At 34.3% G+C, this 25348-nt stretch overlaps 15 protein-coding genes and 3 pseudogenes across 18 annotated transcripts, besides 1 other annotated feature; 4 read left to right on the top strand and 14 right to left on the bottom strand.

The window, feature by feature from the left end:
* Positions 1 to 656: 656 nt before the first annotated feature.
* Positions 657 to 22582: a mobile genetic element.
* TVAGG3_0461440 (uncharacterized protein) lies at positions 793 to 1113 on the bottom strand (the record flags this gene model as incomplete). Its single annotated transcript, XM_001305286.1, has 1 exon — positions 793 to 1113. The coding sequence occupies one exon, from the start codon at positions 1111 to 1113 to the stop codon at positions 793 to 795; it is 321 nt and encodes a 106-aa protein (XP_001305287.1).
* On the bottom strand, positions 1277 to 1519 carry TVAGG3_0461430 (uncharacterized protein; the record flags this gene model as incomplete). The annotated part of the gene is made up of 1 exon (XM_001305285.1): positions 1277 to 1519. The coding sequence occupies one exon, from the start codon at positions 1517 to 1519 to the stop codon at positions 1277 to 1279; it is 243 nt and encodes an 80-aa protein (XP_001305286.1).
* TVAGG3_0461420 (uncharacterized protein) lies at positions 1568 to 2005 on the bottom strand (the record flags this gene model as incomplete). The annotated part of the gene is made up of 1 exon (XM_001305284.1): positions 1568 to 2005. The coding sequence occupies one exon, from the start codon at positions 2003 to 2005 to the stop codon at positions 1568 to 1570; it is 438 nt and encodes a 145-aa protein (XP_001305285.1).
* TVAGG3_0461410 lies at positions 2036 to 3608 on the bottom strand (annotated as a pseudogene). Its single transcript has one exon. A coding segment is annotated over exon 1 (1573 nt).
* On the bottom strand, positions 5336 to 5896 carry TVAGG3_0461400 (organellar and viral DNA polymerase type B; the record flags this gene model as incomplete). Its single annotated transcript, XM_001305280.1, has 1 exon — positions 5336 to 5896. One exon carries the CDS (start codon positions 5894 to 5896, stop codon positions 5336 to 5338), a length of 561 nt encoding a protein of 186 aa, XP_001305281.1.
* On the bottom strand, positions 6400 to 6937 carry TVAGG3_0461390 (organellar and viral DNA polymerase type B; the record flags this gene model as incomplete). Its single annotated transcript, XM_051235071.1, has 1 exon — positions 6400 to 6937. A coding segment is annotated over one exon (538 nt), but the record flags the coding sequence as incomplete, so codon positions are not given.
* TVAGG3_0461380 lies at positions 7635 to 8218 on the bottom strand (annotated as a pseudogene). The gene has a single exon. A coding segment is annotated over exon 1 (584 nt).
* TVAGG3_0461370 (uncharacterized protein) lies at positions 10387 to 10695 on the bottom strand (the record flags this gene model as incomplete). The annotated part of the gene is made up of 1 exon (XM_051235070.1): positions 10387 to 10695. The coding sequence occupies one exon, from the start codon at positions 10693 to 10695 to the stop codon at positions 10387 to 10389; it is 309 nt and encodes a 102-aa protein (XP_051092894.1).
* On the bottom strand, positions 11984 to 12541 carry TVAGG3_0461360 (organellar and viral DNA polymerase type B; the record flags this gene model as incomplete). The annotated part of the gene is made up of 1 exon (XM_001292043.2): positions 11984 to 12541. One exon carries the CDS (start codon positions 12539 to 12541, stop codon positions 11984 to 11986), a length of 558 nt encoding a protein of 185 aa, XP_001292044.2.
* On the bottom strand, positions 13311 to 14268 carry TVAGG3_0461350 (integrase core domain containing protein family; the record flags this gene model as incomplete). Its single annotated transcript, XM_051235069.1, has 1 exon — positions 13311 to 14268. A coding segment is annotated over one exon (958 nt), but the record flags the coding sequence as incomplete, so codon positions are not given.
* Positions 14309 to 16346, bottom strand: TVAGG3_0461340 (annotated as a pseudogene). Its single transcript has one exon. A coding segment is annotated over exon 1 (2038 nt).
* On the bottom strand, positions 16833 to 17292 carry TVAGG3_0461330 (organellar and viral DNA polymerase type B; the record flags this gene model as incomplete). Its single annotated transcript, XM_051235068.1, has 1 exon — positions 16833 to 17292. A coding segment is annotated over one exon (460 nt), but the record flags the coding sequence as incomplete, so codon positions are not given.
* On the top strand, positions 17310 to 18074 carry TVAGG3_0461320 (uncharacterized protein; the record flags this gene model as incomplete). Its single annotated transcript, XM_051235067.1, has 1 exon — positions 17310 to 18074. The coding sequence occupies one exon, from the start codon at positions 17310 to 17312 to the stop codon at positions 18072 to 18074; it is 765 nt and encodes a 254-aa protein (XP_051092891.1).
* On the bottom strand, positions 18466 to 18951 carry TVAGG3_0461310 (uncharacterized protein; the record flags this gene model as incomplete). The annotated part of the gene is made up of 1 exon (XM_051235066.1): positions 18466 to 18951. A coding segment is annotated over one exon (486 nt), but the record flags the coding sequence as incomplete, so codon positions are not given.
* Positions 19375 to 20229, bottom strand: TVAGG3_0461300 (protein of unknown function, DUF4106 family; the record flags this gene model as incomplete). Its single annotated transcript, XM_051235065.1, has 1 exon — positions 19375 to 20229. One exon carries the CDS (start codon positions 20227 to 20229, stop codon positions 19375 to 19377), a length of 855 nt encoding a protein of 284 aa, XP_051092889.1.
* On the top strand, positions 20839 to 21159 carry TVAGG3_0461290 (uncharacterized protein; the record flags this gene model as incomplete). The annotated part of the gene is made up of 1 exon (XM_001296899.1): positions 20839 to 21159. One exon carries the CDS (start codon positions 20839 to 20841, stop codon positions 21157 to 21159), a length of 321 nt encoding a protein of 106 aa, XP_001296900.1.
* Positions 21385 to 21897, top strand: TVAGG3_0461280 (protein of unknown function, DUF4107 family; the record flags this gene model as incomplete). Its single annotated transcript, XM_001296900.1, has 1 exon — positions 21385 to 21897. One exon carries the CDS (start codon positions 21385 to 21387, stop codon positions 21895 to 21897), a length of 513 nt encoding a protein of 170 aa, XP_001296901.1.
* Positions 22057 to 22377, top strand: TVAGG3_0461270 (uncharacterized protein; the record flags this gene model as incomplete). Its single annotated transcript, XM_001296901.1, has 1 exon — positions 22057 to 22377. The coding sequence occupies one exon, from the start codon at positions 22057 to 22059 to the stop codon at positions 22375 to 22377; it is 321 nt and encodes a 106-aa protein (XP_001296902.1).
* Positions 22583 to 25348: the final 2766 nt, after the last annotated feature.

Below are 25348 nucleotides of genomic sequence, written 5' to 3'. Positions count from 1 at the left end.
TTTTAAAACTTAAAACAACATTTTTTGAAGCGAAAAAACGAAATCTAATTTTTTTTGGAAAATTTAGAATAAATAGAGCTCTTTAACTCGTCGAATACAAATTGTTTTCAAGTTTTTTTCGACCGGAAATTGAACTTTTAGAGTTTATACAATAAGATTCACATGAAAAAATACGGGTTTAACAAAGAAATCACCAATATAAAGGTTTTTTAGTAGAACGAGATTGATAAAAACTATGGTATGATAAAAAGACGATAATTTTTTTGGCGGGATAATTGAAGAATATGAATGATTCGAATTACAGACATACTCTAGTCCGAAACTTACTATGGTTCGTGACTTATTTTTGACACAGAATAGCTGTAGACTAAGGCTTACTCTAGATCCAGACTTATTATACAATTAAATTTGCTTTTGGAATAAGACTTAATTTTAGTTACAAACTTATCTTAATATCAGACTTATATTTAGAATCAGACTTACTTTAGTCTAGAACTTACATTTAGAATCAGACTTCCATTTCAAGTCAGACTTACTTTCGTCCGAAACTTACATTTCAAGTCAGACTTACTTTCGTCCGAGACTTACATTAGTTAGTATGGTTAAGTCGTGTACTGTGGCACTGCGAGCCTCCGTACACCACTTAACCTTAAATATTTACAAAACCGTTAACGTATATTTTACAACATGAACGCAAAAACTAACTTAACCTTAAATATTTACAAAACCGCCAACCACTTCACTTCACTAACGTTTTCACAAACGACTTCATTAATGTAAAAATAAACGTTCTCACTTACAAAAGTATTGCAACTCCTCCCATTGCTGTGCTTCACATAACAGCTCATAATCTTCTGACTCACTTTCTTCTTCATATAGGTCAAAATCACTGTCAAAATAAATGTTAGTAAGTTTTGACAAAGCTAATGAAACACGTTTACCGTTTGTATCGTATGCTTGTATAAACTTTCCATTCTTCATTCCTTCATAAACGCTCAAACTAACTTTACCCTTTCTCCCTCGTATCTGATAGAATGTATTTTCACGAGGAACGAAGAACAAATTCTTGAACTCATGACCGTTGTAGTTTGTTATCTCAATAGTTTTCGTCATTTATATAAAAATAAAATAAAAAATTATATAAAAATAAAATAAAAAATAAATGATATCACCACCCGCACACGTATGAAAACATAGCACAAAAATAATGTTTATGTTAGAATGTTAGATCTAACACGTTTTCTAACCTCTTTTCTAACCTGTTGAATTCATTACTTTATTCCTCACTGTCGTCTGCTTTCTCCAACTCTTCTAACTTCTTCTTAAGTTCAGCAATGTTGTCCTCATGAAGTTTAATCTTTCTCAAAATTCCTTCTTTATCTAATGGTTGCTTTATCTTTCTAAACTGAACTCTACCATCCTTCATAGTATGAATGTAAAAACCTTCTGGAATAGTTCCTGATTTAATGTATTCTACCAAAAACTTTTGTTTCATTGCTTCAGTGACTTTAGTCGTCATTTCAATCAAATAAAATTTTTAATATTAAATAAAAATAACGTTATTTTTTCAGTAAGGAAACGCAGGAGTTTTACGATTTATTTGAGGAGTAGGTTCTGGTTTAAATGTTGGAGTCGGTTTAGGAGTTGACTTTTGAACAGGAGTTTGTACTTCCATAGGTTCAGGAGTCATTGAAGGTTTTGGCGAAGGTGTTGGAGTTTGTTTAACTTCAGCTACTTCAGTATTATTTACAACATTTGCTTTGTTTCTTTTCAACATCATTACTGCTCCTGCTGTAGCTAGCAAACCTAGTGGGAGACCATATCTTATATAAGGACTTGACCAAATGCTATTTTTGACAGGAGCTGGTGGAACACCTAACCTTGGTGAGACTGCTCTTTGCCATTGTGCAGCTCGTAAGAAATATTCAATAGGTGCTCCATAATCGTTTGGTAAAGTTTGTTTCATAGATGGTGAAGGTTCGCGAGAGCTTGATGAAGAACTCATTTATAAGCTTTAAAAATAAACGTTCATCCTTTATTCCTCACTGTCGTCCGTGGCTAAGTTATAGTCGTCAAGTCTTATTATTGGGATTCCATTAGTACGCACCTGAATGGCAAAGCAACAATCCCTCATAAATCCAATAAGTGGCTTTGGTACGTTTTCAGTTGCTAGTTCAATAGGTCCTTTAACAGACAATTTGTATGTTATTGGAGCAGTAGATGTTTGACCTTGCTGGAAGCAAAAGTCCACTTCTGTTGGAAAACCACATAAGAAATGTGTGTTGTCATAGCTATCCCATTTATGTTCCACACTACCATCATCCACCAATGACCTCATAACATCTTCATTAAATCCTATCATATCATTGTTTGTATTGCAAGCGTTCGCAACCATTTCATAAAATACAGGTCCATATGATTTTTCAGGTTCTGCAGGCATATTTCCATAAGCTCCCATGGAAAGCTGAAGATATTTAAACTTAGGGTTCTCAAAATTAACATAATAGTTGTCTTTCTTTCTAAATAGTGCCCAAATACTTTTAACATTAATAGGCGTATAAGCTGCTGTAAATGTTGCACTTGAACTATCTGTATTCTTTGAGAATGAACCGTCCATAGGAATCCAATCCATAACTTTAACAGGAAAACATAAAGCCTCGTTTGTATAATGTTCTACAAGTTCTGTATAAATGTTAGGGTCTAAAGAGAATGACTTTGGATGAATGAAACATTCATTAAAATCCATCTTTGTTCGAAATAGTTGCTGGGTTACAGTTGTAATAGTAACTGTTCCACTAGCTTCTACTGCCTTCGTTATCATAGTGAATGGTTCATTCCATGGAACAAATTTATTTGTCGGTGGATTTGAATCTGAAGCAAATGCAACTTTAAGAGTTGGATTGAAAGCAATGATATCATTTACAGATATAGATGTGCATTGTAAGGCGTCGCTACTGAACTTTACTTTAAGCTGAATGTTTCCTGCAAAAGCTGGAATAAATCGAATAGCTTCTAATGGAAGGAATCTTCTAACAGGAATTCTTAAACGAAGCTTAAAATCAAATGATTTTCCTGCTGTAATTGGACCACTAACAATTTGTCCTGTTCTGCATGTTCCCGAATGACTCCATACATCTTCATGTCGAGTCTTTGAGAAAACATCTACTTTCTTTATTTGTTCGGTAGTTTGTGAGTTTGAAGTTATATATGCTTCTTCTCTTGCGTTGTCTTGAGAATATACGATACGACCATTTGCAAGGATTTGATATCCAGCAACTGCATAGAAAGCGTCATCGAAACCAATCCAAAATCCTGGTGGGTTTGTTTTATTGGAACCTGAACCAATTTCTTATCTGCAATAAATTGACCTTCCATTTTATACGTAATGAATGTATTGTAAAGGTCCAACATATTTTCACCAGGAGGTGAGAGATTGAATGTTACCCATGTGTTATCTTTAGCAGTTCCAGGTTGTGATGGAATCTTTGCGTCAGAATATTTTCTATTAGTGTCACCAATTTGAACTGCATTGTCTATGATATCGAAATATGAGCGAATCTGATGAATATGCTCTGCTGGAGTAAATTCGTTAACTGTTCGTTCTGCATGTATTTACTTCAGATAAAAATATCTATTACTTCATTATTCTCACTCTTTTCTTGGCATTCGTGGTGGAAGTTGTTTCTTGACATTTTCAATGAACTGTACATTCTCTTTTGTCTCAACTTCTTTCATGGCGGGTCAGGATTCTTTGACTCGGTTTGTTTTCAATGAAATTCACGAACTTTGCAATAAGCTCTTGGTTCGTTATTGAAAGTACATCTGGCTTCTTTTCTTCTTGTTCTTTTGGTGGCTCAGTTTGTACAGAAGGTTTTTATATGGGCTTCGTGGGCTTCGCCCTTGCCATGCACCTTAATGTTGTCGCTTTCTGCATTCGCTAATGGAACCTTTCTTTTTCTTACATATATTTTTACCATCTTTACTCTGACTTACGTAATAGAAAGGATGTTGTATTCCTCTTGCGTCATTTAATATAATAGACTCTCGCTCTGATTTTGACAAGCTCATTTTACATCGGTTAAAGTTTTAATTTTGTTTTTTATCTGCAGTCAAATGACTCAGACAAGCCCTACGGACAAGACCCAAGGGGTCATAGATGTTGAAGCATTGAAGAAAGAAATTCGCGAGCATTTTATCCGAACTGAAGGAACAAAAACAAGAACAAAAGCCAGAGAGACCAAGAGAAAACTTAGTGAAAAACAACTAGCTGCATTAGCTGCTGGAAGACAAAAGAACCCACGTTTGCTGGCGAAGAAAGCTAGAGAAGAAGCAAAAGCAAAAGGAAAGAACAAAAAGCTAAAGAAGCTGAAGTGAAGAAAGAGTAAATGGTTTATTTTTATCCGAATTAAATGTATAGACAAATACCTTTATCTGTTGCGTTCAGTAGTGAAAACCCTGACGTCAAAATAAAGGGGAAAGAGTAACGTTTAAGTTTCCAACAGACTGGATTGTGAACATAAATGAGAGAAGTACATTGGCATAACATCTATGTATATAACAGTGCTTTCAGAAAGGTTGACTTTATACTTCAAGTCGAGATAGAAAATGACGAACAGTCTTTAAGCGCCCAAAACATTCACATATACAAATACTTTAAAGACGATACAACATTGTTGCAATGTATGATTTCATTTAATGAGATGTTCGAGAAAAAGTTCAATATTGAAGTACAAACTTTACAGCCTTTACGTGAGTTTCTTGCACAACTGAAAGAAGAAGGTAGTCAGCCACAACTTATAGACTTTCATTATGAATTTAATGAAAATGAAGATGGAACTCATGACTGTCAGTTTGTTATATTCTCACCATTCAATGAAGTCGCTAAAGAGAAAGAAAATCCATTACGTATAAGATTTCAAATCTCTGAACCAAGTGATGATTTCAAGAATTTTTCAATTATGATGCAATGCTTCCGAGGAAAAATGAATTTTCAAAGATTGTAACACCTGGCATTTGGGATAGAAAGCAAGCTATATTATATTCAAACTTAAGTAAGGGAGTTGAAAATGAGTTCATTGGTCATACAAGAACTTCACCACTTCCTAACCCTAAATACTATAAATTAACTGGCTTCAATCGTGAGTTTTGGATAGACATGTTCTCCACTCATGACCATAACTGCCCAGTGTTCTTACCTCCAGACCATAAGGACTGTCTCTACATTGAAGCACAACTCTTAAACTCTACCATCGCAGTATTGTAAAATCTACGCTAGTTTTATTTTTATCACGAATGACCTCATTGCTGACAAAAATATATGACCTCATTCATGACCTCAGAACTTCAACTTACGAATAAAGCTTGTTTTAGTCGTTATTGAGAAGTTAAACTTTTCAGCAAAGCAAGGACTAGAAGACTTACACAAGTCGAATGCAATCTCTTGACCATCATAAAGTGCTTTGTAAAGTTTCATTAAACTGAACTCAGAGTCTTTGTCATATGTTCCAACAGGTATGTGAATGTTCTTATCTTCATTGTAATAGCATTGTATAGCTTCAGGAAACATTTCATTAGCGGTTAAAGCAATAACATCTTGCTTCACGCCTTTCATTCTGCAGTGAAATGCAACTTCATTTAAATCATTCGTGAGTAAGTCTATGTAGGTCTTCTTTCCACAGAAAATACTTTTATAAGCTAAACTTTGTTTTCCAGGTGTTATTTCTGCAAAGTCGCTATGAAATTGACCAAGGTTCTTTCCTATAAGTTCTCTACCGTATCTCTTCTTAAACTCTGCTGCAAGCTTTGGGATGTCTTCATTATATAAGTGCATACTGTCGGTATCCTGGTAAAATATTTGAAGACCCATGTCCTCTGCAGTACAGAATACTTCATTCATAATACGTTTTGACATAGACAGAATATTAACACCAAGTGGACAGAAGTTAAAGTGTCTGCAAATGCTTTTCGTTAGCTTGAAAATAGTTTTATCTGAACCATCCAAACCTTCGAACTTCACTATATGGTTGTAATTTCTTATAGCATATCTTATAGCATCTTTGTCATCTACTATGGTTATTTTTGACTCAATAGGAGATAGAATAGTTTTGCCATAAATGCTGTTCAGAATGAGTTTTATAATTTCTTGTAAGGTTTCTTCTTTCTTATACTTTAACCTTAACTCAAACAACTTCTTTACTTCATCTCTTATTCTCATATCTCTGTTTCCATCGTAATAGTATCCTTGCAACACTTCACATTTGACACCTTGATATTTTATGAGGTCTTGTAATGTTATATGGTCAACATACATGAGACAGCAAGTGTTTGAACTTCTTGGAACGTTAAGTTCTGGATTTAGTTCAGGGTCGCAAACTATTAAATGAAAGTGTCTGGGTATACCAATCTCTGTTATCTTAATGAGAACAAAGAAGCCAGACATAAACTTTTCACCAATGGGTTCCTTTTGGTCATCATCGAATAAATGTCTCATGAGATACTCTGTGTTTAACATTTCTTCCTTCAATACTTTTGGAATACCTTCTAAAGTATAAAGTCTTGCTATAGCTGAAGGATATAATGAAACAGTGTCGAAGTCAGCAATGAGTTTCTTTTTGCTCTTTTGTTTCATGTTATCTGACAACATACATCTTCCACCTTGAATGCATCTCGAAATAAATTCTCTTGGTTTATTTGAGAGGTCATAAAGATTTCCATTCGGGAAGTATACTCTGTTCTCAAACAATTTGTTAGCAATTGAACAAATACTAACGTAGTCATAAACGTTTAAATCAAACTCTTTCAATAAGTCATTGCGGAACTTTACAAAACCTTCTCTTAAAATTCTTACATCTTGTTTGCAGTAAAACGTGCTATATTTTTCTAAGTCGAAGTGGTTCTCATCTATTCTGCAACCTTTGATGGAATCTATGTTTTTCATAAATGTATCTGCATCCCGGATAAACTTACATGCTTCAGAAATGACACCAGTTCTGTTGTCATTTGCTAACAAAACACTGCTGTAGTAGTTATATGGAAATACTTCTTTCGGTCCTGTTTGTAAGTTAAACATAGCAGGAAATAGTTTAAGCTTCTTATTTATAACACTGTAAGAGTCTTTTATAATAATTGCCCGTCCTTTATATAAACCAGTTATTTGCATTGTTCGTGAACCTTTAATGATGGGAGTTCCTTTCACTTCTGTCATGTGTCTTAAGATGAAGTTTATGTCATAACTGAGGTTGTGAAAATATATTAAACTCTTGTCAGGAGTCTTTCCAAAAATTCTGTTGCACAGTTTTGACCCCAAATGCTTTCACTCACTGAACCATCTTCACTGTCATAACAGATGTTAAAAGCTTTATGAAAGCCATCCGTACTACACTCAAAGTCAGCAAAGAAAACGTGCTCAGGAATGAATTTACATTTAGCTTTATTTACTTCTTTTGACTCTGCTTTCTTCTTCAGTTGTACACAATACTTTGGAGCATATGTCAAATCTTTAAATGGTGCAAGGTTCTGTTTATATAAGTCAGTAGTATATGTGAAAAGTTCTCCATAAGAAATAGGTTCGAAATATTTGCACTCCCACAATGTTTTCATAACATCCCATAACGGTGTTGTTCTATCATAACGAACTACATATTTATCTTCTCTCTTTGTATAAATCTTCATCTGTTTCTCAATGTTCATTCCACCACAAGCTTTGAGAATTTCTTTATAGTTTCGAATGAAGTATGTTGTCATTGGAAGTCTTTCATTTAGCATGTAGTGGTCTTCAACAAGAAGTAAGTCAATAGTTCTAACAGTTTCGCATTCTTTTGGTATATATCTCTTTATTTCATTATGTCTTGAGTCATTGAAATAACCAATGGTAACATTAAATGCTATACCTGTTGCGTCAGAAATTTCTTGTACTTTACTTTGAGGAAAGTCTCTAACACGAATGACTTCTCTCATGTGGTCAATAGTTTCTTCATTTACTCCAGCCTGAATGCAAGCATAAACGAACAGTTATCTTCTGTCATAAGTGTTGCAGTTCTTTTGTTCAGTTCATTGAAGATTTGGTAGCGTTCAAGATTTATAGGTAATGTGCAAAGATACTTCCAGAACTGACCGCTTCTCTTCTTATAAAACTTCTTTTCACCATTATCTTTCCAAAAGCTTTCTATAAGTGCTGGGTTCCTGTTTGCTTAAGAGCTTCCAAAATGGCTTTCTGGTCATTTGTCAGTGTGCTTTCATCTCTATATGGTCTCTTTTTTGGTTTGCCTTTCTTTACATCTGACATCGTTAAGCCTTCATATTCTGTTAAATCATACATCTTTATTTCGGTAAGATTCTTTATGTTTGTCAAGAAGAAGTCATAGTGCATTTCAACAATACCTGCAGCATTTGCTTCTATCTCTGATATAAAGTTCTCCTTCAAGAGCTGATGTAGTAATGTTCCAATATTATTGAGGTTTAACGTAGAACATTCATACTTTCCACCAAGTTTATAACATACCATCCATCTCTGTTGTGAGTTTATTTTAATTTTCTCTAAGAGTCTCATGAAAACCTTACCGAAATGTTTGTGTAAATAGTCTCTGTTTGGTTCATCTAAAGCTTCGATGTTAAAGTCAATGAGTCTATGCCTGACTTCACTGACTTCATTCTCTTCCTATTCTCTTCATCTTTCTTTAACCATCTCTCACCTTCTTTTGGTTTGTCGTCAATGGAACGAATGACATCGTTAGCTTTGCGAACTTGTTCTATAGCACTTTTAAACATCTCTCTTCTTCTGTTGTTTCAGTGTGTCGTCTCTTCTTCTTGTTTCACCAACGTTCGCATTTGTTATGTCAAACATCTCACGCCTTACTTCATGATTTGAACGTCTATGATATAAGTCAATAGCAACGTCATTTAAAGGAAAAGTTCTTGCATGGACTTCGTCTCGCGCGTTGCGGCTTTATGAACTCATGAATTCTATCATAAGTTATTTCACCATTGTAGTCATTGAGGATGTCAGCGAGTGCGCCTTTTGTTTGTTGCGTAATGCTTTGCAACATCTATATTAGCTTCTGTAAGAAGTTGTTTTATTTCCGAGTGTTCTAACTTAGACAACTTCCGATACATCTTTAGTAGGAAATAAAAAAATATTTTTAAAAAATAAACTTAGAAAAATTATTCTTTATATATTTGCCATTCCGAAAACTTCGAAAAGATGTTTTATACCAGCATAGAATTTTTCTCTAGAGCTAGTCTTATATCGTTTTCATGACAATATTTTCTATATTCTTCATATAAAGCCTTTTTTTCATACATTTTATAAGGACAATCTAACCAGAATAGCGCATATCCATTTTCGTTATCTAGGTCTCTATATGTTTGTGGAATTTCGCTTTCTTCTGTTTGTAGAATTTCGCCTTCACTATTTAGTTCTATGTATATATATTGTGGAATTTCGCTTTCTCTATTTAGTTCTATGTCTATATATTGTGACTTAAAAGGATGTGGGCAAGAAGGGTCTGGCGCTATGTAAAAAGTTAATTTTTCTGTCATCTTTTCTATCGGATAAAAATATTTTTTTTTGAAAAAATTAGATTAGATTTTTTTAAGTTATTTTTCAAAATAATTTAATATTTTTATTTTAATGAAACACATGCAAGATTGCAAGTTCTTTTCATACAATGCTCTCGCTACTGCCATCAAGAATGAGTTCAATGGTGCTGCAAACGTTAATGTTATCTTTAACAAGAAGTTTGTGAAAGAATCTAAGTTTGGTCAGTATGTCAGACCATTAGCTATTGTCATTGACCGCAAACGTTATACTTCACAAGAGTTAGCAGTAGTTTTGAAACAAAAGAGTTTCTTCGTGAATGTCAAAGATACTCATTATACTGTTATAAAGAACTCCAACATTGACTTCTTCAGTATTGCTATGAATCTTTCCGAACAGAAAGAATATAAGAAAGGTGAAACAAATGTGAAATATTATCCTTCATCTCTGAAAACAATAACGAACAAAGATGTTATACAGAAATTCTTACCAAAGGTTGAAGAAGCTTCAATTGACATTGACGAAGGAAGTGAAATGGTTGAAGAAATTGACCCTGAAGCTATTTAAGCAAAAATATATTTTTGGTTAGTCTTCATATCGATATTTTACAACAATTCCCCAATGTATAAACTTTTCATACGCTTTTTCATAAGCTTTATATACCTTCAGAAATTTTGCATAATCTTTAGAAGCATTTAGATATTGTTTAAATGCTTTGTATGTCTTCAGAAATTTTGCATAATCTTTTACATGTTGTTCGTTCTCTTCTTCTGTCATGAGTTCCGAATATTCTAAATTCATGTTCTTTCATATGAGATAAATTTTATAAAAAATAAAATAGCTTAGATTTTTTATTCTTCCTCTTTGAAGTTGTCGAAATATTCTGTTATCTTTTCCTTCAGTAATGTTAAGTCTTCTTTGAATGTAAGTATTGTGCAACCTTTGATGTCATAGTGTGTTTGAGGAAGAGTATTTTTGACAATTTCCTTTATTTGCTCATTCGGTGTCATTGAAATCGGTAAGTTTTCACGATAGAACCAGTTTCTGTCAGATTTGTAAATCTTAGCAAGGTCATAAAAGCTTTTGTTGTTTCTTCTGACTAAATGCAACATAACCATATCTCTGTCTTCTTCTTTCTCCAACTCTTCAGCGTAAATCATATACTTATAACTCTTTTCCTTTCCTTTTGGTACTGAACGTGGTATTCTTTTCTGTATGCTTTTTGTCTTTGGATTCAATGACTTCATCTTTTGCTTGAAGTTTCTTTTCCATCTCTCCACGTTCTGCTTTATATAGTTCATCTAACATCATGAAAATATAACAAGCATAACGAGGTGAAGCCCACATTGCTACAGCATTTACTAAAAGTCTATGAACATAATAACCTTTCAAACCAGGAGCCAAATTCTTGCGATTTTCGTACGGAATCTCTTCCCTCGGTTTTTCGAGGGAAGCAATCATATGAGGAAATTCTTCTAAAAGTTCTTTTGTCTGTTGGTTTTCAAACCAATGATATGCTTGCTTTGTAGAACTAAGAGCATTCATTATACTTTGCATTTGGTACATGTCATCTTTGACCGAACGAATGAGGCGAAGTTGTTTGTTATACTGTATGTATTCGTATTCTTCATTTATGGCTTCATGAACGATAGCAGTTGTTGTGTTCTCTAATGTTGTCATTTCTGTTCTTACATACAAAATAAAAAAATAAATAAAAATAAAACTAACTTTATTTTTCTGTGTTAAAGAAATGTTAAAAATTCAGGGTTACATATGTGAAAAGAAGTCACGAACAAATGAAGGTCATAAGATTCAGCACATAATTCTGAATTGAATGGTGTGTCATACATGTCAAACCGTCAAGAATTGAAGGAGATACGAGGCTATAAAGATTTTGGATATTTTCTGACACACACCCTGAGTGAAAAGTGACAAAACACGACGATAGAAAAAAGTGACAAATTGAGAGAAAGTTGTTCCCCGACCAAAATGCAATCATGCTGAAAAAGTGACATTTGTAAAGTTGGACGATAGGATTTCCTGAAAAAGTGCAAGACTTGTTCTGAATCAGGACAAGATTTGTCTTGAAAAAATACAAGACTTGTTCTGAAAAAATACAAGACTTGTTCTGAAAAAATACAAGACTTGTCTTGAATCAGGACAAAACTTTACAAAATGTAAACTTTACATAACCGTTTCTATCGTACATGATATTTAGTTGACATTGTAAACTATCTTCATGTAAAGTATGGCGGTTTGAAACCGTCGGGAACCTTCACTTTTTGACGAACTTTCCGCAGCAATTTTTAAAATTTGTGAAAACTCAACGGTTTGACACGTGCCATATGTCATTTTACTCAGAATTTTGTGCTGAATTCAGCAAAAATAATGTTTATGTTAACATGTTAGATCTAACACGTTTTCTAACCTCTTTTCTAACATAACTATTTACAAGCGTTTTACATGGTATATGTTGCGATGGTTCATGACTTTAAACAGTTTTGTAGCTTCTATTTCTTCTTTTAGTACATCGAATGTTTTAACAATGCCGAAGGTTTCTTTATATTTCTTCTTGACGTCAGATAGAAGGAAATCGTCAGCAGTTGGATAATTTTTGTTCAGAAATGTCAACATATCCATTTTATTTTCTGCTGGGTTTTCTACTTCTTTCTTTAAATCTGCATAGTCGTTTCGCATTCTTTCTATCTCTTTGACGGAGTAGTTATATCTCCTCATTGCTGCTTTACATTTAGAACATTGCGGGTTCATTTTTGCGTTATACATTGAAATTTGACCTGCTAAAACAACTAAGGCGTCAATTGTTCTCTTCATCTCAAACATAGCGGGTCTTAGTTGTTCGTTCCATACTTTACCTCTTCTATCTTTATCTCTTATTTCCCAAACACATTCAGCAACTAATGAAACAAAGTTATCGTAGGTCTTAAATTCTTCAGATTTATATATGTCAGAAACATTCTTATAAACCATGTCGCAATCTTTGTCCATAACTTTATGGTTGCAATGAAAACCAAGGAATTCATAATTTACTTTACGTATGAACTTCTTTATTTCTACTGAGTCAGTTGTTTTGACTTCAATTTCGTCGAATTCAGGAATAGTTAGTTTTTGTTGTTGGATTTCAGGCAATTTGGGTAAATGGTCAATAATGTCCTGCATTTCATAAAGATATTCTTCATTTGTTTCATCTTTCGCACTACAGTCTAAATTACTTGTTAAAAGTTCTTGCTTTATCTTCTGGATTTTTGTTTCGAAAGTATATGAAGAAGGAATGAAGCTTTTCATCTCTACTAACATAGATGTTGGATTCATGACTAACGAGTTTGGTGCTGTAGTGGACAGAGTCCTGCCGTTCGCGGCTTGAATTGTTGTTGTGCCGATTGTTGAAATCATATCTTTACATACAAGATAAAAATTTTTCTTAGAAAAAATTAGCGTTATTTTCTTTCATAAGGAAATGTCAAAAATTCATGATTTTCGAGAGTTTTAGACCATGTTAGAAAAGTGGTTAGAAAACGTGTTAGATCTAACATTCTAACATAAACATTATTTTTTGGTGTAAATAAATGGTACCATTAATAATACATGACTGTTCTCATTCATGTCTGATTTACATCCAACGAAAAAGTTTAGAAGAATTTTCTTATTCTTTCTGGCATGTTTTTATCTTTCCAGTACTCCCGCTCTAATGGTCCCAGATGTGTTGGCTTTGACTCTCTCAAGTTCTTAGATGGTATAACATCTTCAACACCTCCTTCATATCTTACTTTATAAGTGTCATCGTTTATGTTGTAGCCAAGTATTTCAATAACCACTCCTCGCTTTGCTTCGTCAATGGTTTCAGCAAGTTTGCCATTACTACTTTCGACTAATTTATGTCGAGGGTAAAACGCAATAGAGTCGTCGGCAGCTTTTATAAGATATCCATTACCTTGCGTAGAGTCTACGATATAATAGTTTCTACTTAACCTTAAACGTTTCTTTGTCAACGGTTTGTCGTCAAGAACTACACGAACTTTTGTACCAGGAATGAGGGTAAATTGTGTTGAATTTCTGATATTTTGTGTTTGGCTTCGTTTCTTTTGTATATACTTTTCTTCTTGTTGTTGTGTCATTGAATTTGGTGTATGTCCTGTTGTAGAATGTGTTGAGGAATTATATACTTCGAGAAAATGTTTCATTGTTTCTTCGGTAAAGTCTCGCTCTTGATTTAAATCTCTGAGCGTTCTTATGAAGCGGTTTATGATGCCGAGTATGTTATGGTTATGGTCTTCAGTAGTGTAGTGAGTTATGTTATGCTTAATGAGAAAATCTGTGATTTCATTGCTGAGATATGCACTGTCTTGGTCTGATGTTAAAGTACTTGGGCTATGTTCTGCTACAAACTTTTGTAAAACTCTTAACACTTCACGAGTTCCTTTATTTTTCATTGGATATGCATATGCTTTGCGAGTGTTAACATTAATGAAGATGAGGAATGGTTTATGTCCTCCTTTTCTGCTTTGAATGAGAGTGTCAAATTGGTATGCGTCAGGAGTGTTGGAGTAAATTGGTAAAAAGTAGTCGTAAGGGTTTATTTTTGTTTGATGTACAACATTTTTGTCAAAGAACCTTTTCACTTCAGCTCTGTTAGTAAATCCCCAACTCTTTGCAGCTTCATTGAACTTCTTAAATGACCTCCATGGATGTTGTTCTAATACTTCTTTCAAGCTCATTTATGTAAAGTTAAAGATTTTATTCTAGGCTCAAGCGCGTTCATTGAACGCGGTACCATGCAAATACAGTCACAAATGGTGGCATGTAATCTGCACCCGAGCCTGTTGGATTTGTTGTGAAAGTATGGGCATGATTTCCTGCGGTTCCACAGAAAATACCTGCGCTTGAATCTACTGGGTCACTTGAAATATCATATCTATGCATTCCCTGTCTATCCGAACCTGCTGCAAGATTTGTATAACCTCTTTTTGTTATTGAATGTGAATGACTACCTGTTGTGTTTGTAGTTCCTGTATGAGTGTGCGGTGGAAGGTTTGCTTCAGTAATTTTCTTCGAACCTCCTGTTTGCTTTGAAGAGTTAGCACAGTATAAGAATTTGTCTACAATCTGCTGCCATGTACCAAAACCTAAAACTGTTTCTGGATTTGTTGAGTTCATTGACGTATAAATAGAGCCTATAGGATATAATGTTTGAAGTATTTCTGTCTTTAATGTTTGAAGCTCTGTTTTGTCTGCTTTCTTGTCATATAAATCTTGAGCAGTGAATTTAATATTATGTTCATCCTTCATGACATAAACATCTTTACATCTAATGTTTCTCATCGTCGTTATGTCGTCATCCGATGTTAAACCTTGTGGAAAGTTAGGAGGTTTACAATATATTGCAGCCGCGTGCGGCGGGGCTCCGCCCTCCCCACCAGTTTCTTCAACCGTTCCTTCAATACTTTCTATAGCAACAGTAGTGAAGGATTTATGTGTATGGTTCTTGTCAGCTTTCTTATCTAACATTGCGGGTAGTTCATATGCTTCAAAGTTTCTGGCATGATCTTCGATATTCATACATTTACCATTTAAGGAGTTTAGTGTATCTTTTACGCTTGTACTCGGATTCTCTAAAGGTGCACTTGAACCAAGGTCAAAGTTCAATATTATGTCGTCTGCTCTAACAGTAGTGAAGGATTTATGTGTATGGTTCTTGTCGGCTTTACTATTTAATGTAGCTTGAAGTTCATTTATATCGGAGATATTGTGTTTATGAGATTTCAAAACTTTGTTCATTGCTTCAAGTTCATCTTTGTCAGCTTTACTTTTAATAGCATCTTCAAACGTTATTTTTGACTTAACTCTCAAAGTAAATCTTGGTTCAACTAATACACCGTTAACATTGAAAGTAGAGGCATAAATTTCACCGGTATAACCAAATGCTTCTGGTGCTTTAGCTACATCATACTGTACAGTACAGCTTATGTCATAACCTTTAGCACGAATGTATTTATATCTTCTTTCATTAACATTTTTTGTCTTCGCTTCATCACTTCGTGTTAAATATCCATGGTAGTCCGTTATAATCTGTTCGTCTGAAGTTATATAATGAACGTGGTTCTTGTCCGCTTTACTATTTAATGTAGCTTGAAGTTCATTTATATCGGAGATATTGTGTTTATGTTCTTTATCTGCTTTTTCGGCTAATTTCTCTTCTATCTCATTTATTTCAAGTTCATGCCTACCACCACCTCCCGAAGAAGTATTTTTCTTCAGCTCTTGAAGAACGTCCACTTCGCCATCTTTGGTGTCAATAATGAGACTTTGTGTTAAAACCTTTCCTGTCTTAATGGATGTTTGTAAAACTTCTTCTTCACCGTGTTCGGGGTCATGGTCGTCATCATATCTTGTGAAATCAGAGATGTTGTCATACATTAAGCATATCTGTCTCAAAAGTTCTGCTATTTGAAACTGGAACGAAAGATATACAGAACTTTCATCATCTCCTAAAGTCAAGTCTGCTTTCTTAAGTATTTCTTGAATGTATGCAATGAGAACAGAGTACCTTGGAAAATATTCGAACAATATTTCATTAGCTGTTGGTTTTGGTGGTTCTTGGAGTTTCTGTTGTTTCAGTTCCTTCTGTAGGTTCTGTTGGAGTTTCTGCATCTCTTGACTTCAATGCTCTTGCTCTCAAAGACCTAAATGTTAGAGCACCAGGTTTTACAAAGGACTTTATAAATGCTTTAATAGTTCCTGGTAAGTTATTGTTAGCATTAAGTAAGTTCCTTATGCTTCCATCATGTACGTCCATAGCACTATGTAAAAAATCTATACTTTTCTTGTAGTCAGCAATAGACTGACTGTGATTTTTTAAAGATTTGTCAATACCTTTAAGCCAATCTTCATGCATGTCTGATACTGAGCCAAGAATATCATTTGCTTCCTTTAGTGTATTTTGTGCTTGTCGTAAAGTATCCAATCCCGTACGTGCATTGTTTGCTATACGTCTTACAGTATCTATTTGACTCCTTGTTTCTTGCATCCAACCAGATAAAGTTTTAATAGTATCCGAACCATTTGAAATGAAGTTCAAAGCATTTTTAACGTCATCTAAAACTTCTTCACCAAGTACTGCCCATATCTTTCCGATTTGGTATTGAAGAACTCCATATGAAGCAGCTGTTAAACCAGTATTTATAAGGTCCCATATCCATGATTTAGCAGTTTTTCCATCCTTTCCATCCTTTCCATCCAAACCGTTTTCGCCTTGAGGTCCTTGTAATTCCTTGTATTCCTTGTATTCCTTGTGGTCCTTGAGGTCCGGTGTCACCCTTCTCTCCTTTCAGTTCATCTTTATGTTCGTTATAATATTCTAATGTCATAAGGTGTACATCATTACTGCTACCAGCAACGCCGAGAATTTGTTTCTCATTCATGACTAAATTCTTTAGGCATTTAATGTTGTCGTCAAATCGAAAGCTCTTTAACAATTCAATGAGAACATTTAATACTTTCACTAATGAGGCATCTACTGTAGAATTTATATATTGCACCGTTCCATCATTTATGATAGGAACTTTACTTATTGTAATGAATGGGTCATAAGTGTTAAAAGTATCGAAATCAATGACTTTTTTAGTTTTTCCATCGTCAATGACTAAATCATTGCCTTCAATGGTTAAAGTTGAGTTTTCGTTTACTAGTTCATGTGCTCTTCTTGCTTCATTTGTTTCATACGCATATGCAGCAATAGTCATATTTTAATGAGAATAAAATGTTGTTCTATTTGCAAAGTACAGACCCAAACGAATACGGGACAGTAAAGCTTCAAACAAACTTAGGTCTTCAGAATGAGGCGCTTGCTTTCAGAGTTGTTGACTTCAATACTATCGCAACTTTTGTCATAACAGATGAAACAGATTTCATAGAGATTGAAATAGATGACAAAAGAAGTTTTATAACATTTCCTAACAGAGCCGAGTACAGAATAGATAAAATTGCTGGAGTCATAGGTACTCTCATAAATGAAGAAACTATTGGCAACATAGATGTCAAACTCTCTTCTGAGGGAACATTGAAGTTCAGTAGCAAGAAAGAGTTCAAGATAACACGAATGAGTCATAGAGTTCAACTTCTTTTGGGAGCATACCATATGACATTTCCTTTGAAAAGTGTTGACAAAACGATTGAGATGAAATCTGTTCCATACGTATGTTATGGCAACTGTTTGTACATTGAGTCAAAAATAGCTAATGTCACAGGCATTTCAGGAGTTAATAGTAAAGGTTCAGTAGAATATAAATCCTTCTGTTATGCAGTCAATTCAATGTTCATTCCAAACGTTCCTGTCATAGCAACTCATTTAGGTAAATGGGTTCGCATTAGTCCTCATAATTTGAAAGACATGCAATTCAGACTAGTTGACTTTCAGGGCGAGCCTGTAGAACTGAAGGCACCAGTGCGAATGACTGTTGAAGTTGACTTTTTAGAAAATATTAAATGCAACAGCTTACAAGAGAACTCAGAGCTAAAAATATAAAGTATGAATGTTATGTATTAGGTCATGAACTTTGGTTGTTGCTGTTTGATGAAACAAATGAGTTAGTTATGTCAGTCAAGAGAACAGAAAAAGGCGTCAAAGGCGCCGAGCGCAAAGCGCTATATTGTGTTAGTGAAAACTGCACCAAGTCAATAAGATTAGGTTTGCATTATGAAGATGAGTTCGATACTGTTGAAGAAGTTTTGGATAGATATTACAAATTGCTTTAATTTACTAAAACATATTTCAAGCAAAGTTTATATTCTGTTGAAAGTTTTGTATATTCATTCGAATATTTATACTTAAACTCAACTCCTGTAGTTCCTGGTGTTTCAATGATGCGGATGTTACCTATTTTCATGAATAGTGGAGTTTGACCACAGCATTCGATTTCAGGGTCGAGATAGTCAATGACACATTGTTTCCCTGTTATTCGTGAGATAACATTTTCAAGGTCCTCCTTTGTTAGAATTATTTGGTTCTTACTTATAAGATTTGTCAAAAGCTTCTTATCGTCTTTGAGTAAAATTGTTTGGTATAACTGAAGAAGGTAATGGTCTACGTTATCTGAAGGATTTGTTTGAACATTTGTGTAAGGGTTGTCGTTGGCTTCTCTTGAAAGAATTTGGTCCAGTGGTGGATACTCTAACTTAACATCTGATGTAGCGTTAGCGTTTGAAGCTGAGTTTAAATTCACGGCGCCATGCGCCATGATGGGCTCTTTGAGCCCTCCCGACTTAAGTTCTGGTTCTTTTTCTTTCAAACACTCTGAACTATAGTTCTTTATGACAATATTGTTTGTCGTTCGTGAGTCAACATTTGATGTTGGTTCAATTGGAACATTAACGGCACCAGCTAAGATGGATTTGCTTCTCATTTCATATAGAATAAAAACCTTTTATATGTATGAAATGAACAATATACTCGACAAGGGTTTGAATGTAAAGCTAACGAATGAAAATATTGTTGAATTCACTGAGACAGGAGCTGTGTATAAAGATGTAGAACTACTGAACAAAAGAGCTAAGGGAAGAAGCAGGAATATGAACAAAGGGTGGAAGCCTATAAAAATTTATGTCAATGATGGCTCAGGAGGTTCAAACATAAAGTATGCAGAAAGTTATAGAGTTTATGCTCTCAAAGGTGAAAAGCCTTCATTTAAGAACAGCTATTCTAACACATATCCTCAAAAGCTAACGGATGGGGAAGTGGATGATATGAATGACAGCAAAAATATTAACAGAAATGGCGACAGAGATGCATGGAATTTGTTTACCATCAGTCAATTGAAGGTTAAACTTTAAAACAATGTTGGTCGTTCCCATGGAATATTTTTGACTTTAATGGTATTAGTCATGATATGAATCTCAAGGTATGAACGAGGAGAGATGAGAGACTTATATGCTTCCCAAATTTCTTCAAAAGGTAATGTTATACCTGACTGTTTCCAAATGAGTTCAATATCATAGCGTGAGAAACCTTGAAAGATAACGAAGTCAGTTATGAGACGTTTTATGTTTAAAGCAAGGAAACGCCATGTTTGCATAAGTATTGCTACAGTTAAGTGGTAATGTCTGACTTTAGTTATGATGTTAGCTAATGGTGAGTCTGCTTTTGACACTAAACCTTTTCCGGCGAAGTCGTCACAAACGAGCAGAGTGTTTGAAGGATACTTTTTGAAGGGGTATTTTGAAAGTTTTGACAGAATGTAGTTTGTCAGTCGTTTCATATCGTAAACTCCTGAGTATTGACGTAAGTGGTGTTTGTCAATAATTCTTTCCATCTCTTCTGAAGTCTTTTGCATTCCTGACTGTATGAACTCTACAATAGCATAATATTTCCTCTTACGTCGAATGTAACGTTGAAGAAATTCAATGAGTTCACTGTCTGGAACTTTAACGACAGAGGCTTGAACTTTTGACATAAATGTTTTCGCTGTTGAATCCATAGAGTCTGAAGTTGCTGATATAATGATTTGGTCATAGTAAGAGTCGTTTCCTAAACGCTCTGTTATGAGTATATGACGAATGAGGTTGAATGTCTTACCTGAACCCATCTTTCCACAATAGAAATACACACCATTTGAACAGAACTCATAGTCCTTACTGAAAGGAAGAATGAGAGAACTGTTGAGCTTTTCACTGCTTTCATTCATGTCTTCATCTACGTCATGTATTAAATGCTTCATTTTATCTTCATTAAAAATGCAAGTCAGAAATATTCAGAACATAGCACCGAGTCTAACTGACAAGAGTATAAAGATATACTATGAACACGTTATGATGAAACCTACCAAAATTCAAGAAAGTCAGTATACTTATGAATATCCAAGACACTGGGTAGAGTATGTAGAGGTGAGAAAGCTATTGAAATCAGACAGGTTCGAAGTATTCCAGCAGGAAGAACAATATTATTGAAGAACTTTAATGTTTTGAGGTATAATGATGAAACAAAGAAGCAAGATAGTTTTCCTGTTGCTGTGTATGTGAACCTAGACACAGGGGATGACATGAAAGTTTTTAACACAAAGCTTCAAACGGTATTGAAAGAACAACTGACTGCGGAAGGACATCCATTACCTTCAGAAGTTACCATAGCATATAATTTTGAAACAAACTCAATAGATTTTAAAGTCATCTCTGCAAAGAAGTCAGGTTTTACATTTAATGAAGCAGATGTATATTCGAATGAAAACTTCAAAGCTATTGCATGGTTAGATAATGACGATTGCTTTAAGAAAATATTTAAATTCAGTGACTCAAAGATGTCAATAGATGACCTTCGTGGAATGTTACCATCGACGTTTACAGTTGAAGGTTCAGCAGGATTGCTTACAAGATTGTCAATTGGTGGCGTTTGGTCTCGTGAGAACATTGTTATAAAATCCAGTATAAGTGAATTTGCTGAAGAATCTATATTATGTCTTTCAAACTATATGTATTCGCCGCCGAAGCATTATAGTATAACAAACTTTGTCAGTAAGTTTAACATAAGACTTGTCGAACCTTCTTCAATGAAAGATGTTGTGCTACCCAAAGATGGAAAGGATGGACTCATTATTGAGATGATTTTAATTGCATATTAAATGAGCTTGTTCTTGAAGGTCATTCATGATGAAATAACTGTTGTAGAAGATGTTAGCAATTGTTCAGACATTTTGAAGCGTATAGATGATATAAGAAAGAAGTTAGATAGACCGCAAAGCGGTGAGGGCGAAGCCCGTGAGAACGCTTACGTTTCATTGACTTTCTCCAGTAACGAGAACTTTTATGAGATAATATTGAAGAGAGATGATTTTAATATGGTGTAAATGGTAGCTTGGGCAGCTTTAGGCGCAATGGGAACAAAAGCATTAGCATTTGGAGCAAAAGCACTTGGAGCTTATGACGCAGTAAATAAAATGAGTGGAGGAAGGGTTTCAAAGACATTAGATGCAAATAAAGGGAAGATTGGAGGCTGGGTTGCAAAGAAGTTAAGATTAAATAAAATAGGGCTCATAAATAAAGCATCCAATTTGGTTGCGACTGAGTCAGAAAATGCTTTAGGAAAGGACGACGAGTTTGCAAAACACGCAAAAGACTTTAATGACCAGATGAAAGGTGAAACAATGCATTTAAATAGAGTCGATGGAACTCTTCCTCCACCAGTAGTTCTTCCGTATGGTCCCTATGGAATGTATGGAAACCCTTACGAAAGACCATTTGACCCATTGACTGGTGGAAGTAACTGGTATCATTACGGACGAAGAAGAAAGACAGTCAAGTTGGAGACAGACGTGAAGAAAGCAACTAAAAAGAAACCAAGGAAGAGAGTTATAAAGTAATGAATTCAACAGGTTAGAAAAGAGGTTAGAAAACGTGTTAGATCTAACATTCTAACATAAACATTATTTTTGTGCTATGTTTTCATACGTGTGCGGGTGGTGATATCATTTATTTTTTATTTTATTTTTTATATAATTTTTTATTTTATTTTTATATAAATGACGAAAACTATTGAGATAACAAACTACAACGGTCATGAGTTCAAGAATTTGTTCTTCGTTCCTCGTGAAAATACATTCTATCAGATACGAGGGAGAAAGGGTAAAGTTAGTTTGAGCGTTTATGAAGGAATGAAGAATGGAAAGTTTATACAAGCATACGATACAAACGGTAAACGTGTTTCATTAGCTTTGTCAAAACTTACTAACATTTATTTTGACAGTGATTTTGACCTATATGAAGAAGAAAGTGAGTCAGAAGATTATGAGCTGTTATGTGAAGCACAGCAATGGGAGGAGTTGCAATACTTTTGTAAGTGAGAACGTTTATTTTTACATTAATGAAGTCGTTTGTGAAAACGTTAGTGAAGTGAAGTGGTTGGCGGTTTTGTAAATATTTAAGGTTAAGTTAGTTTTTGCGTTCATGTTGTAAAATATACGTTAACGGTTTTGTAAAGTGTCAAATTCACAAGTATTGCGTACGGAGGAACGCAGTGCCTCCGTACACGAGACTTGTATACTAACTACATTTCAAGTCAGACTTACTTTCGTCCGAGACTTACATTTCAAGTCAGACTTACTTTCGTCCGAGACTTACATTTCAAGTCAGACTTACTTTCGTCCGAGACTTACATTTCAAGTCAGACTTACTTTCGTCCGAGACTTACATTTCAAGTCAGACTTACTTTCGTCCGAGACTTACATTTCAAGTCAGACTTACTTTCGTCCGAGACTTACATTTCAAGTCAGACTTACTTTCGTCCGAGACTTACATTTCAAGTCAGACTTACTTTCGTCCGAGACTTACATTTCAAGTCAGACTTACTTTCGTCCGAGACTTACATTTCAAGTCAGACTTACTTTCGTCCGAGACTTACATTTTAAGTCATACTTACATTAATATCAAACTTATATTAACCTACAACTTACTTTTATTCCCAGACATCTTGATCCACACTGACATTGAAAACCACTCATACATCTAAAGCCACTCAAACATCTAGATCCACTACGACATGGAGATCCACTCAAACATAATTTTTGCTCTCTAACTACATTTTTATATGATTTTACAACCTAAATTTTCTTCTTTACCTAAAGATTATTCGCAATATCTGAATATCATTAATTAATTGAGATATTCAAGTTTTGACAGCGGATTTGGAAAGCAGACTTGATGGAGATTTTAAATCTGATGTCAAATCTTGGTTTTGTGCATTATTGGAAGAGAAAAAAGGGTGATAATTGCAAATCTTAAATATAGGTTTTTACGAAAAATGTAATTAGGGTTAGAATCATAGAAAGATTTATCTGTCAGACATTGTTATGTGTGACAGATAATATTGCATCTCATAGACACTGTTGCATCTGTCAGACACTGTTGCATCTTTCAGACACTGTGTGGATCAAGATGTCTGGGAATAAAAGTAAGTTGTAGGTTAATATAAGTTTGATATTAATGTAAGTCTGACTTGAAATGTAAGTCTCGGACGAAAGTAAGTCTGACTTGAAATGTAAGTCTCGGACGAAAGTAAGTCTGACTTGAAATGTAAGTCTCGGACGAAAGTAAGTCTGACTTGAAATGTAAGTCTCGGACGAAAGTAAGTCTGACTTGAAATGTAAGTCTCGGACGAAAGTAAGTCTGACTTGAAATGTAAGTCTCGGACGAAAGTAAGTCTGACTTGAAATGTAAGTCTCGGACGAAAGTAAGTCTGACTTGAAATGTAAGTCTCGGACGAAAGTAAGTCTGACTTGAAATGGAAGTCTGATTCTAAATGTAAGTTCTAGACTAAAGTAAGTCTGATTCTAAAATATAAGTCTGATATTAAGATAAGTTTGTAACTAAAATTAAGTCTTATTCCAAAAGCAAATTTAATTGTATAATAAGTCTGGATCTAGAGTAAGCCTTAGTCTACAGCTATTCTGTGTCAAAAATAAGTCACGAACCATAGTAAGTTTCGGACTAGAGTATGTCTGTAATTCGAATCATTCATATTCTTCAATTATCCCGCCAAAAAAATTATCGTCTTTTTATCATACCATAGTTTTTATCAATCTCGTTCTACTAAAAAACCTTTATATTGGTGATTTCTTTGTTAAACCCGTATTTTTCATGTGAATCTTATTGTATAAACTCTAAAAGTTCAATTTCCGGTCGAAAAAAACTTGAAAACAATTTGTATTCGACGAGTTAAAGAGCTCTATTTATTCTAAATTTCCAAAAAAAATTAGATTTCGTTTTTTCGCTTCAAAAAATGTTGTTTTAAGTTTTAAAATTTGTAATTCAAAATTTTTTTGGAAAGATTTACGATTTTTTAATACTGCGAATGAGTTTTATTTTACATACTCTATTGATAAATCATATTTTTGTCGAGATATAACTTTTTTTAAAAAAATTATATGCAAAGAGTGTTATAGAATTCTAGAAGGTATAGTGCATAATTTGAAGTATACTATCAAATAAAGAAATTTTACAGTTTTTTAGTTTTATTTAGATGTACGTTATTTTAGATGGCTTCGTCGAAAACAAAGCATGTCTGTTAAGTTTATTCTTAACATGGTAAATAAAATGGCAACGAAGCCCAGTGTACTGCGTCTTATGCCGTAGTTTTTGTTATCTTCATACTCAAATACAACAAATACAAATAGATTTATTACGAAAAAACGTATAAAACAAATGATATATTTATTTCTAGACAAGTTGACGAACATGTAGCGCAACTGTATCGCTTTAGAGAACAGTTCTTCCAACACCTACTCATTCAGTGAAAGATTTAAGAAGAACTCTTACTCGACCTTAACTACCTACGCTTTGCTTGAACAATTCCCAACGAGGTTACTATAAGGTTGCAAGTCTTGTCAAAATGTAGTATGCAATACGTTGGGGAAAAATAGATATATACGAACAAACTACTACAGTCTAGCAACTAGTCTTTAAGTGTAATGTATTTTTGCTACAAAGAGCTCATAACGAAGTCAAATTTTGCAATTTGATGTCAAAACTAGCTAGTTGTTGAATCAAATAGCGTTGTGACTTTGTATACATCACGATCTTGTGGTATCAGAGCTGTACTGCTGCAGACTAATTCAACTAAACATGAGCAAGATTGGGATTTCTATTCTCTGGGGTGCGAGGCTCGTCCAAAGTTCAAGCAGCTACAGTGTTTTGGATCACCTAAAGAACTTTGGGAATTCAGTTATTACGTAAATTTCTCAAGATGAACTTGAGAGCAGCGCAGTTATAACGAAAGTCTCTGATGAAAGGCAATGATTTCTTTCATGAATGATCTAA

This window comes from Trichomonas vaginalis, chromosome II, assembly GCF_026262505.1.
Source record: "Trichomonas vaginalis G3 chromosome II, whole genome shotgun sequence".
Taxonomy (NCBI): Eukaryota; Parabasalia; order Trichomonadida; family Trichomonadidae; genus Trichomonas; species Trichomonas vaginalis.
The sequence above is the reverse complement of the archived record's forward strand: the minus strand, read 5'-3'. Positions and strand labels throughout refer to the sequence as shown.